General features: G+C 36.0%; 1 protein-coding gene across 7 annotated transcripts in view; it reads right to left on the minus strand.

The window, feature by feature from the left end:
• Positions 1-14,008, minus strand: part of SOX6 (SRY-box transcription factor 6) — a 624,715-nt gene that overhangs the window by 15,057 nt on the left and 595,650 nt on the right. For 5 of the 7 annotated variants that reach the window (XM_032641113.1, XM_032641112.1, XM_032641110.1 and 2 more), the window contains 2 exons: positions 2,922-3,155; positions 130-346 (listed from right to left, as the gene is read on the minus strand). In XM_032641113.1, coding sequence (XP_032497004.1) covers positions 130-346; positions 2,922-3,155 — 451 coding nt within the window. The remainder of the gene's footprint in view (positions 1-129; positions 347-2,921; positions 3,156-14,008) is intronic. The other 2 variants (XM_032641114.1, XM_032641111.1) reach the window with 1 other exon arrangement.

Raw genomic sequence — 14,008 nt, forward strand, 5'->3', positions numbered from 1 at the left:
GTGACAGGCCCCTTCGGTATGTCACAACCTCTTCCCTTCCTTAATCTCCTTCCCCAAAACACTGCCAGTAGCCATCCTGTGGTTTCTTACCGCAGGAAAGCCCAGGTGGTTAAATGCAGGAACACTTACCCCACGGTAAAGAACTGCCTCATCTCCTGTCTCCGAGATCTCATCAGTTGCTTATACTCCCCAATCCGGAGCTTTTTGCCATCAACAATGCAGGTGCGTTTCGGTCGAGGTTTGTATTTATAGTTCGGGTACTTCTCTAAGTGGATCTTGCTTAGCCGGGCCTGCTCCTCATAATAAGGTTGCTTCTCTTGGTTGGACATGGATTTCCAGCGAGACCCTAGACATAAAAATAGCCTTAAGTACCCAAGTGGTCAAGGCAACATACAACATACTCCTGGCAAATAACTAGATATACCTTCCCACCACTTCACTCACCCGTGCTCTGCGTAGCTCCTATTAATTACCACATACCATCAAGCCACACAACTAGTGTTTTAGACTATAGAGCAAAGAATAATTTGGATGTGATACATTTATTATATTATTTCCCTCAATAACTTAAAGCTGATGCTACCATAAGTATATTGTTTTAAAACACGTCTTTGCTTCTTAAGATCGTCTCCTACACCAAGGTTGTTTCCCCATCCATCTGCCTAGGGTTAAAAACCTAGACTTCTTAAGTATACTTTGGAGTATGACAGAATTCTCAGGAAAAACTCTCTTGGTTCCAGAAATTCAAACATCTCCCACACTCCAAGCATCTTTAGTGAAGCTGTCCTTTGATAAGATGTTAGATGTTGATATTCTTCCAAATATAAAAACCTAAGGTGCACACTGTATCCCCTGGCCTAGGGTAATTAAAAGTCTACACTCTACTTAAGAAGTTATAGCTTTAGAACCGGAAGGTCCAGTGGAATTATATATATATATATATATATATATATATATATACATATATACCATTTTCAAGTACTATAAACATTCATTCAAAGCCATACCAATGAAAGTACAAAAATTTTTAATGTGGTTTATACAGGAAGAAGGAAAAGTATTCACTTCTCTAATATTGTTTATAGAGAATTATCTAAACACTTGACGAAGAAGGGATGTGTTTTTTTACGTGTATCAAATTGCATTTTTGGGTCTCGCTGGTGAATAAAGCGGTAACAGCTGTGCTGACTGGATGTCAGCTATTCTTCAGTGGAGATTTTTCATACATAAACAAATGGAAAAGTTGTACAAATATTCTATGCAGCCAGCAATATCCTGGTCTGTTTTAATAGCACATCCATTCCTGTTTTTCCTGATTGTTGTGCAAAAATTGTGTAGAGAGTCTACACGGACAGGCTTCTCTGTGTTCGGCTGGCTCCCAGCAGCTTAGAGTCCCAGTTAAGGTTTTTGGTGCTCTTAAAATTCCTGTGCTTAAAAGTTTACATTTTAATGAATATACTTACTATACTCTTAATTTTTTCACGAATGCACACCAATAATATAGATTCCCCACCGATGCCAAAATGGAAACAGAGAGGTTCTGTGCCCATTGGAGAACTTACTCATACTGCTAATAAAATGGCCAAAAAGGGGGAAATTTCCAAGTTAGATATCAAAATTTAGGGACAGGGAAATAATGATTTTCTTTTGAGTGTCTATTAATTAGAAAAAATTTTAATATATATATTAGGACCATTTTGGTTTGAAAGGTATTTAAATTTATAAGAATAATGCCCCTATGTATATCTCTGAAACTCTAAAAATAAAACCCCACTTAACTGTAATAACAGTTAGTATCCATCTTGAAATTCAAAAGTCAAAAAAAAAAAAGGAAAAACTTGTATTTTAACATTTCAACACTATTTGATCTTACGTATCTTTAAGATTTTCTTAGGGGTCGCTGCCTCAAAATGTCTCAGAATCAAGTTAAATTATTTATACAGTGATAAAACATGTGTATTTGTGTATGTCCAGATCACTGATATTTACTCAGGTTAAATATTTATTGCTTTTGAACAAAACATTTAAAAAATGAAAACCACAGTTTAAGTCTCTAATGTTTTTCGGCTTCTTAAACGGCTGCTTTTGAGATTTTGTCACATCATGACAGCTTAAATAGAACAGTGCCTTCTGTGTTTTTTCTTTTTAAAGAGGAAACATGTTGACTGTAATGCTGCATGTTGAATAAAATACGTTCAATATGTTAAGCACAATAGTTCCAAACTGTATAATCTGCACTAGGCAAGCTTTACACTAATAGAACAAGGCTTGAGTTTAATCCGGAGAAACGGGAGAATCACTCTGGCAAGTTACCACAAAATGGGCCTCTGCCCTGTGGTCTCTGTGTTCAACTCACTGCTATGAAATTTGAACTAGTCATATCTTATTAAAGTAAATGTAGTTTTATTTTACAAGTTTTAAAGTTATCATTAGAGGCACTGTTCTACACTCCATAAATTTCACACTATTTGGGGGCTCACCCCTAGCCCTCGGTGAGTTCTTTCAGAGGGACATATGAGCCCAAGAATTCTAAAGCAGAAAACTGTAGGGTCTATGAGTGTTCCCAGCGTTTCAAAGCAACTTACGAATTTTAAAAGACTGAATTAAGAAAAGGAGATAAAGCTTGTCTCCATGATTCTTATTTTGCAGTGACCTCTCAGAGTTGCCCTATTAACACATACAATAGATAGTTTTGTCTCTAAAACAAGTGTTTAGTCAGTCCTGCCCTGGCACCTGGTGGATGTACTAACTCCTAAACCTAAAGGCTCCGGTGCAGGGTGGGAAATGCAGAGATGATGACAGTCTCCTGGGGCAGCTTGCTGAGCTCCACCTAACTTCCGCAAACCACAGTCTCCCTCAGGTGTCACATTAGGCCCCTTCTTTCCAGTCGTTAGAAGATCAGCATCAGCGGCTGCACTCACCTAAGATTTTGCTAATGTTGGAGTTATGCATGTCAGGAAAGGCCTGAAGGATTTTCCTCCTCTCATCCTTGGCCCAAACCATGAATGCATTCATTGGTCGCTTGATGTGTGGCTCACTGCTGGCCCGGCCACGGGCATCCCTGTAGACTCGTGCTTCAGCCACAGTGGCACCTCCTGTTGGCCAACAATAATACTGCTGTAGTTTAGCTGCAGAGCCATTCATTGCTTTACTTCCTGTAATGTCAGGGCAGGAAGAACAAGATGGGTGCAAAGCATTATTATCTGGAGACTGTTAACATAGCTGGCCACCTGTTTCAGCTGTTTTCCCTAGGCCCTTCTCTTCTTTTTAAATGAACTCTTGGAAGCAGAAGACAGTTTTAGATGACAGTTCTACAGGCTCTTCTGAGGTAGGCCTCAAAGACACACTGGGCAGAATTAATTTTGCATGTTTTTATATACCTAGTACATTTTTACCACAATCAATTCCAGGTAACCTTTCCTGCGTGATTTCTCCCTTCAAAGCAGGCTCTTACTATCATTTTAGCCTCATTTGCCAAACACTGTAGCCACTTCAAACTATCTCTTAGCCCCAACAGAACTCTCTTTCACAATACTGTGCCTTGGCCGGTGCTCCCCTCACTGCCTGGAAGCCCCTTCTCCTACTTCTTCATGCGAAATCCCACTCATTCTTTAAGGCCTATTCAAATGTTGTGTGTTGCATGAATTAATCAGTAATTCAATGATAACTATTAACTGAGCAATTACTATGAGTTAGGCTTTATGCCAGGTGCTAGGTATACAAAAGTGAATGAAACAGCACCTGCTTTTAAAGGAGCTCACAGTTCAGGGAGGAGACAGACCCCAAACAGACAATTGTAACAGAGTGTATGGTAAGTGCTCTAATACTGAAGTAAACAGGGCATCAAGAGGGTGCCAGCAGACGGGACAGTGAGCTAATGCCTCCTAGGAGAGGTGACATCTAAGCTGAGTCTTGGAGGATGAATAGGAATTAGCACGTGAATGGGGGCGGGCAGTAAAGACGATGGGAAGGGTAATTCAAGCCAAAGGAAGGGCATTTGCAATGATGCCTACCAGGATGCATTCATTCCTCTTTCTTTTAATGTTACATGCTCCAAAGAAATTACTTGCTTATGTGGCTATCTCTCTCTAATATTTCCATTCCATCCCCAGGAATATGAGACCCCTAAAGTTAGTGTTTATGTTGCACTCATTTTTGTATCCCCAGGATTTTCCATGTAATAGATACTCAAATACTTATTAAGTAAAGGACTGTTCAGTTTTCAACTCATATGCAAAACTAGTAGACTAAAAGGCAGTCATTTCAAGGGTTCTGATATATTTTTCTGCTGTGTGAGCGTAGTTCTTTAACATCCCCTATGAAACTAAGTCTAAATTCCTGATATTTTATAGTTTCCAAAGAAGTGACCATAGTAACCTACTAGATTGAAACCTTCTTGAGGATATGGCAGGAACTGGCTCTCCTTCACTGCTGTATCCCTAGGTTCCAATAAAGCACATGGCATCCAGAGTTTCAGTTAGTAAAATACATTCAATTAATGAATGGTTGAATAAATGAATCAATGAATGAACATAGCTCTTGCTTGCTTTCATACCCCCTACCAGCATGATACACTGATGGGTGCTTTGCAGGTGGCAACTACTATATATCTCCCTATAGATTGAGAACCCCTATAGTTAAATGTAAAGTTGGACTGATGGCCTCAGCCAGGGCTTCTACTGCATAAACAGGAAAGCCTACTCCCAAAAGTTTAGAAGCAAAACATGCATTAAAACCTACATCTCTACATTTTGGAAAAAGTAAATCCTTTCAGCTCAGTGGAGTGATTATACAGGAACAACATGATCCAATCCATCTCTGCCCTTCTACTCTATTTCTAGTTACCTTGATGAAGTAGAAATTTGTTTGTGTCAGAGCTAGGAATAAATTAGAACATTAAAGTACACTATTATTTGGCAAATATGGTCATCATTTATTGCAAACAAAAGACAGAATAAAAGGGCTGAACTGGCTAATACTGTCAATTCTTTTCTAAATATGAGGAAGGGCAGAGGGGCCCCTTTCTGAAGACCATGCAAAATAAAATATTTTATAAACAGCCTTTCTTTTAGGCCGACTAGACAGAATGATCCCTTACATGAAAAGTCTCAGATCCCAAGATGCATAACTAATATGCTACCTTTTCGCCACCATACCCACAGTACATTAATTTCATTTAAAATGCACTGACCATACAGGATAAATTGATTTCACTTTATATGGGTTTGACAGCCATGTTTATTGTGCAGTGAAATGTAGTGTAGCTTCCAGCTGACAATATCCATCAACACAGGGCAATATGCTGACTGCTGGGCCAGATGAAGGCATACATTACTCTGGAAGTGAAACACTCATTCAGATACGACAGTGTCTTCTCCTGAGGATCACCATAGTAATTTATGATGCCCTCAGTGCTATTACTTTACAACTGACATGAATTCAGCAATTTATATACTTGCATGCATACATATAAAAGGAGACAGGCTTGTGGAGACTGTCAGATGCAAAAACATTTCAATATTATTCTAAGTTAACTACTATGCTACAGGTGATTAACATTTGAGATCTGCTTTTACTGTCATAGCTTTTCTTCAACTCTAGCAACACCAAATAGCCAGCTTCCATTTATTTATTCACTTACAAGATGTATTTCATTGTTAACAGGCAGTTTTAATCTCCTACAGACTGATCATCGTAGATTTTTAGACTCTGGTTTTAGTAGATCTTCTACACCATACCAATTGATACTCCCAGACATGTCCAAACCTAACCCAATCTCTCTCCCTCTCATTCCATACTGTAGTCTTAACATATCCTTCCTACTCACTTCTACCTGACTAAATTCCACCCTCTCTAAGGTATAGAGTTCAGGTCCCATCCTACCAACTGTCCTACACTGACCTTGTCTGTCCTCCCATAGTACATATTATTTACATGACACTGACTGACACAGAAATTGAGAAATTCAAGCACAGTACATAGTATAAAAATGTGAATTAAGAAAGGGAAAATAGAAAACACCAGGGTGTATGCACATCTTTTTTTTCTTGTCTCCTTTTCTCTCTCCCAAGCAGAGTCAACTGCAAAATGAATGGGACATTCCAAGTTAAAACTAGAAATGTTGTATTAATGAACCAAGATTTAGGAAGAAGAAGAGACTTATCCAGAGAGATCAAAAGTTTTGAAACTACTTTTAAATTGGATCTGATATATGATCAGAGTCAGAATTTTTAAGAAAATATAAAGGGGTCCTAACATCAAAAGAATATTTAGAAAGTGTCCCTTAACTTCCCAAAACTGCTTCATGAAACAAACTGGTGAGGGAATTATTGTTATAGCAATAAAAATACATATGCCTGTATATATGTGTATAAACTCAGAAATTTAAAAAGAGATTGTATTTTAGGAAATCCCTTTTAAACAGATAAGGAAAACTCTATATAATAATATAGAATCATTTTAAAAAGGTATGCTATTAATCTGAATATTTGAAGCCTAAAATTGACTTTCTGCTATAATTAACTTAAGAATCTACATATCAAATGTGACTTCATGCTGCTCATTTATTTTCAGAAATAACATCAAGTTAAAAGGGCGGGGGCGGGGAGGCAATTCATTCTAAAGTAGCCAATGCTCTGTGTCAGAATCCAGAGTTATCCTAGAGAATTGCTCATAATTCTAAGAGGCAGATTCTTTCACTTTTAATAGCAGAGGAATCATTTGTGAGTTCAATGTTCATAATATGTCTTCTCATGGAAAGCAGTTGGAAGAAGCCTAGACCTACAGCTATGTACTTGGAGACTACTGCTTTCCAGCTGGCCTAAGAGTCTTTAATTACCAGCAACACCATTCCTAAATAACGGAAGGTCAACAGTACCACACTAGGCAACAAGGGAAAGCACCGGTCCCCTTTACTCCAGGAATTCCTGCTCTCTCTATTTCCCTGAGTTTAATTCAGCCTTCATCTCCCATATCACAGTCTGTGTAAAGGCAAACTTTCAGTTAGATGAAAAAAGATAGTCTATGAGGAAACAACAGAAACTGCCAAGGCAAAAACTTTCTTAGGGATCTGTGATTTAGACGATTGAAAGAGAATACAGAAAGCTGAGTTTTTCCAGGTGGGCTGGAAAGAAGGCCAGTTTAACCATCATAGCCTATGGCAATGGTCCTGAACTAATCCTAGAGAGGCCCCCTTTCTGGGTAAATGCCAAGGGTTATGTGAGTGAATGAGTAAGCGTTTTGTGTGGATTTGTGCATATATAAAGTTCTCCCTAAGGAGGAACTCTAGCAAATTCTATAATGTGCTTAGGAATCATTTATTTATGCATCAATTCAGCAAACACTTCTGACAAATTTCAGATGTACCCAGCATTGTGATGGAGTATACAAAGATAAATAACACATGTGACTTGTTTTTAAGGAATTTGGTCCAGTGTGGGAAACAGATGCATAAATAGAAAATTACAAAACACTGTAAGTGCTAACATGGGTAATTTCAAGGTACTAGGAAAGCAGAGAAGGGAAGCTATTAATGTTGTTGGAATGGACAGATATGAATAACGCAGAAGCTTCAGAGAGGAAGTACTGCTTGAGCAGTATCTTAAAGGAAGAGTAAGAATTTACCAGCAGGTATGAGTGTGAAAGCATTCTAGGTTGGAGAATGTGTGAATATAAAGGCACAGAGTTATAACAAAAGCACAGAGGGTTTTAGGGAATAAAAAGAATCTGGCTATGGCTTGAGTTTTTTTTTAAAAAACAGGGGAATACCAAGAGATTAAATTCGGAAAGTAAGTAGGGGCAAGATTGCTAAGTACCTTGACTTCAAAGCCAAGAAGTCTTTAAGGTTTTTATTATAAAAAAGCAGGGTAGTGACATGAACAAATGTGTTCTACAAGAGATCAAAATGGAAGCTAAATGAGAAATTACCACTGAATAGTCTCAATGATTACCAGCGAATTGGCAATAAAGAATACAGAAAAATAAGGTGAATAAATACCTCCTCACAGGCCCATTAAAACTTACATTTTGTCAGACAGAATGAATGTAATATAAGTAAAATATAGCACAAAAGATTCTCTTCTGGGATCCAGTTCTGGTAATGGCAGAATAACGTATATCAGACTAACTTTCAAGTGGATAATAATTATAACTGCTGGAAAAAATATGAAAAAAAAACCAGTTGAAGGTACTTGAGATCTACCAAAATTAAGAAGAAACTGGAGAGGATTCAATCTTAGAAAGAAAGAAATGTCACTGAGTAAACCCCCTGTTTTCATAGTTTTTCCATGAAGACACTCCCCAGTCTGAGTAGCATGGAGTGGCTAGAATGCAAACAGAAAGTCAGTCTTACTTGGCCTAATGTATCAGAAGAGACAGTTTGAGGCTTCTGAGTGCCTGACACCTGAACTTCACATGTATAGGGATGACTTCAATGATTCTGGTGGAAACCAGGGCTGTATATCTGAAAACTCTGAGCAGAAATTTCAGCTGATGCCCACTGCAAGGGAAACAGAATTTGGATTTGAATCCTACAAAGTTAGAAAGTATTTGTGAAAAATTCAGGCTTTCCACTGAAACCCCAGAGGGACCACTCTTTAGGAATAAAGACTGTATGCTAAGACTAAGGATTCATCTTAGGACTGAAGACAAAACTCAAACAGTCACTACCTAACAGTGCAAAACTAAGCCTCCACAAGTTCAATGTGACCAGCAAGTATTTTAACTGCCTCCTAGCACAAAAATAAACATTCTTAACAGAGGAAGATAATAGAAGCCAGAGTCTCTACAATTTATAATCCACACTGTACAGTGTATAATAAAAAAAAAACACTAGTTGTGCAAACAACCAGGAAAATGTGACCCAGAGACACCCCCCCCCAAAAAAAAATATCAACAGAAAGAAACTGCAATGGCTCAAACAGTGTAATTAGCAAACAAGGACTTTAAAGTAGCCATTAAAAATATGTTCAAGGATATAAAGGAAAAGAATATCATAATTAATGCATAAATGGGGGAACTCAGCAGAGAAATGAAACTATAAAATGAAACATGGAAATTCTAGAACTGAAAGACGTGTTTGAGATGAAAATACACTGAATGGACTTCATAGCATTTTCAAGTGCAGAATAAAGGGTCAGTGACCTTAAAAATACATCAAAAGAAATTAGCTAGTCTCAAAAACAGAAAGAAAAAAAGCTGAAAAAGTAGGCAGAGACTTTGCAATACGTAAAACGATATACTGTCCTAAGTGTAACTGGAGTTCTAGAAAGAGAGGAGAGAGAATCATGACTGAAAACTATGTGAAGAAACACGGGCTGAAAATTACCCGAATCTGGTGAGAAAAATCACCTTGTAGGTTCAAGACATTCAGACAAATGCAGGCAGAATAAATACAAAGAAAACCATACCTAAACACTAGTCAAACTGCTGAAAACCAAAGACAAAGGGAAAATGCCAGAGAAAAAGGACACATAATATATACAATGAAACAATAATGCAAATTATGGCTGATTATTCATTAGAAACAATGAAGACTGGAAGCCTATGGAATATCATTAGACTGCTAAAAGAAAAAAATCAACGTAGTCTTATCCAATGAACATATGCTTCAAAAATGAATGTAGGGCTTCCCTGGTGGCACAGTGGTTGAGAGTCCGCCTGCCGATGCAGGGGACACGGGTTCGTGCCCCGGTCTGGGAAGATCCCACATGCCCAGAGCGGCTGGGCCTGTGAGCCATGGCCGCTGAGTCTGCGTGTCCGGAGCCTGTGCTCCGCAACGGGAGAGGCCACAACAGTGAGAGGCCTGCATACCGCAAAAAAAAAAAAAAAAAAAAAAAAAAATGAATGTAAAATACATTTTCAGACAAAAGCTGAGAGAAGGCATTACCTGCAGACCCAGACTAAAAGAGACATTCAAGGAAATTATTCAAGATGAAGAGAAATAACATCTGATGGAAACTTAGATATATAGGAAGAAAAGAAGAGCAGTGAAAATGATAAATATGTGACTAAATTAAGAAACTGTTTTTCTTCTCTGGATTTCATAATAAACGGCTGATTGTTTAATGTTTTTAAAAGACAAGGAACTATTTAATACAAAATACAACATTGCATCGTGGGATTTATAATATATGAAGAGGTAAAACACGTGAGAGAAACAGCTGGCACAAAGGACAAAGGTAGTAAATGTTAAATGTTGCTTGAGTAGTAGTATAATTTTAACTGTAAGGATATTCAAATTAAGAATGAACAGCGAATCTAGAAAAAACAATTTTTAAAAAAATACAAAGAGGTATAGCTAAAACACCAGTAGAGTAATTCAAATGGAAGACTAAAAAGAGGATTCAGAAGGAAACAGCAAAAAGATCAGTGGTTGTAAAGGGGAGGGAGAGATGAATAGGTGAACACAGAGGATTTTGGGGGCAATGAAAATACTCTGTATACCATAATGATAGATACATGTTCTACATTTGTCCAAACCCAAGGAATGTACAACATCAAGAATGAACCCTAATATAAATGATGGATTTGGAGTGGTTATGATGTGTCAACATAGGTTCATCAATTATAACAAGTGTACCACTCTGGTGGGATGTTGATGATGGGAGAGGCTATGCATGTGTGAAGGCAGGGAGTATATGGGAAATCTCTCTTTCCCTCAGTTTTACTGTGAAACTTAAACTGCCTTAAAAAAAAAAAAGTTTTCATAATAGTAGCTTAGAAAAAGGATTCAATTAAGCAAAAGGGAAAAAAGTAATAACAGAAAGCCAAAAACTGAGGGAACAAATAGAAAAATAGCAAATTGCAAGACTTAATCCCATCAAAATTAATAATTACATTAAATATAAATGAATTAAATAATCCAGTTAAAATTGGAGATTTTCAGAATGGATAAAGAGTAGAAATCAGTGAATAGGAAACAATTTACAAAGCCAAACATTGGTAATTTGAAAAGATCAATAAAATTGATAAACCCCTAGTGAGACTGATCTACAAAAAGGGAAAACAAAAATACCAATATTTGGATTGAAAGAGGGGATATCACTATAGATACTATTCACTTTAAAAGGATAGAAAGCAAATACTGTGAATAACTTAATTCCAATAAATTTGACAACTTTGATGGAAAGAACAAATTCCTTGAAGGACACAAACTGCTAAAATTCACTCAAGAATACATAAGAAGTCTGAATACTCCTATAGCTAATAAAGAAATTCAATTTATAGCCAACAACCTTCCCACAAAGGAAACTCCAATCTCAAATGGTTTCGCTGGTAAATTCTTCCAAACATTTAAGGAAAAAATAATAGTAGTCTTACACAAACTAAGAAAGTAGAGGAAGAAAGAATACTTCCCAAATTCATTATATGAAGTAACATCATACCCTGACAGAGATTTGAACGTAAGTGCAAAAATCCTTAATAAAATATTAGCAAATTAAACCCAGTAATATGTAAAATGGATAATAAAACATGACCAAGTATGATTTATCTCAGGATAAATTAAGTTAAAATGTAATAGTAATTTAATATTTGAAATCAGGCAATGTAATTTAACAAAATAAAGGGGAAAAAACATGATCATCACAATAGATTCAGAAGATGGTTTTGACAAAATGCAATACCCATTCATGATAAAAACTCTCAGGAAACTAATAATAGATAGGAATTTCCTCAGTCTGATAAAGAACTTTTAAGGAAAACCTGTAGGATATCATACTTAATAGTGAACTACTGAATGCTTTCCTCCAAGATGAAGAGCAAGGCAAGGGATGTCCACTCTTACCACTATTAATCAACATTCTTCTGCAGGTAAAGAAATAAAAAGCAGGCAAAATGGAAAATAATAAGTAATGTTATGTGTATTCATAGATAATATAATTGTTTACATAGAAAATCCTAAGAAGTCTGCAAAATAATTACTAGAACTAAAAAGTAAATTTACCATTATTGCAATATACAATATAAAAATATAAAAATCAACTGTACTTCTATATACTAGCAGCGATTTAGAAAATAATTTCTTAAGTTTACATTCATAATAGCATCAGAAAATAAAATTCTTAGGAATAAATTTCACCAAAAAAGTGTGCAAGACCTCTACACTGAAAACAATATAACATTTGTGAGTTCAATAAAGTAAACCTAAATAAATGGAGGAATACAGTATGTTCATGGATCTGAAGACTCGATATTGTTAAGATGTCAATTCTTTCCAAATTTATCTATAGATTCAACCCAATCCTATTAAAATTGCAAAAGACTGTTTTTAGAAATCGACAAGATGATTTTTAAAACTATATGAAAAATAAAGCAGTAAAAACATCCAAAACAAACTTGAAGAAAGTTGAAGGATTCAAACTACCTGATTTCAAGACTTACAGTAAAAAATACCTTGTGACATTGTAAAAACTAGAGTAGTAAAGACAGTGTGGGATTGTTAAAAGAATAAACAAATGTATTATATTAATGCATATATGTGGAATCTGAAAAAATTGGAATGCACGATCGTATTTACAAAGCAGAAATAGAGACACGGACATAGAGAACAAACGTATGGATACCAAGGGGGAAAGCGGGGGCAGTGGGATGAATTGGGAGATTGGGATTGACATATATACACTATCGATATAGATATATATACACATATACACTATGTATAAAACAGATGACTAATGAGAACCTACTGCATAGCACAGGGAACTCTACTCAATACTCTGTGGTGACCTAAATGGGAAGGAAATCCAAAACAGAGGGGATATATGTATACGTATAGCTGATTCACTTTGCTGTACAGTAGAAACTAACACAACGTTGTAAAGCAACTATACTCCAATAAAAATTTTAAAAAAGAATAGACAAATAGATCAGTGGAACAGAATAGACACTCTAGAATTAAATCTTCCTCACATATATGGTCAATTTTCAATAAAGACCTAAGCTGTTAAGAATGATCTTTTTTTTTCAACAAACAGTGCTAGGACAAGTGGACAAATATGGGGGAAAAAGTAAACTTTGACCTCTTACCACACATTACACCCAACAATTAATTGAGATGAATCATGATTTGAAACAAAAACAAAAACTATAACACTCCTCAAGGAATATCTTGGAGAATATTTTAGTGACCTTGTAGTAAAAGCAAAGATTCTTAGATATGGCAGATAAAGCACTAAATATACAAGAAAAATAATAAATTGAACTTTATCAAAATTAAGACTCTGCTTATCAAAAGTGATTATTAAGAAAATGAAATGTTAAGGCCCAGACTGGGGAAAAATACACGTCTGACAAGACTTGTATCAAGAATATATAAAGAACTTTTACCAAAAACAGAAAGTAAACAATCTAATTTAAAAATAGGCAAAAAGACTCATAAAAAAAACTTTACAGAAGAAGATACAGTTATGGCCATTGAGCACATGAAAAGGCATTCCATGTCATTAGTCATCGGGAAAAGGCAATTAAAGCCACATACCATTTTGCATCCACTAGAATGGATTACAACACTAAATGTTGGCAAGGATATGGAGCAACTGGAACTCAAACATATTGATAGTAGAAGTGTAAAGTGGCATAACCATTTTGGAAAACAGCTTGGCAGTTTCTTTTAAAGTAAAATATACATTCATCGATGACCTGCAATTCCATTCCTAAATACTTACCCAAAACAAATGAGAACTTTTCAGAATATAATAGCACTTTTATTCAGAATAACCAAAGGCTGAAAATAACTGGAAAATGGACAAACTGTGGTATATACATACAATGGGATACTATCCAAAATAAAACTATTTCAGTGCTTAGTTCAAAAAAGGTAAAAACAAAAGTACCAAAGTAAAACAGAAAACCAAACAAACGAATGTAAGTGATATTTTTCTGAAAGATTCTTTTCTCTGTAAACCTGAGTGTGCGGCATATCCAGGCCATTGTGAACTCAAAAAAAAAAAAAAAAGAGTCATTTAGCAAAAAGAATTATTAAAAGGGGAAAAAATGCTACAATTGGTTG

The sequence above is a fragment of the Phocoena sinus genome, chromosome 8 (assembly GCF_008692025.1).
Source record: "Phocoena sinus isolate mPhoSin1 chromosome 8, mPhoSin1.pri, whole genome shotgun sequence".
NCBI lineage: Eukaryota > Metazoa > Chordata > Mammalia > Artiodactyla > Phocoenidae > Phocoena > Phocoena sinus.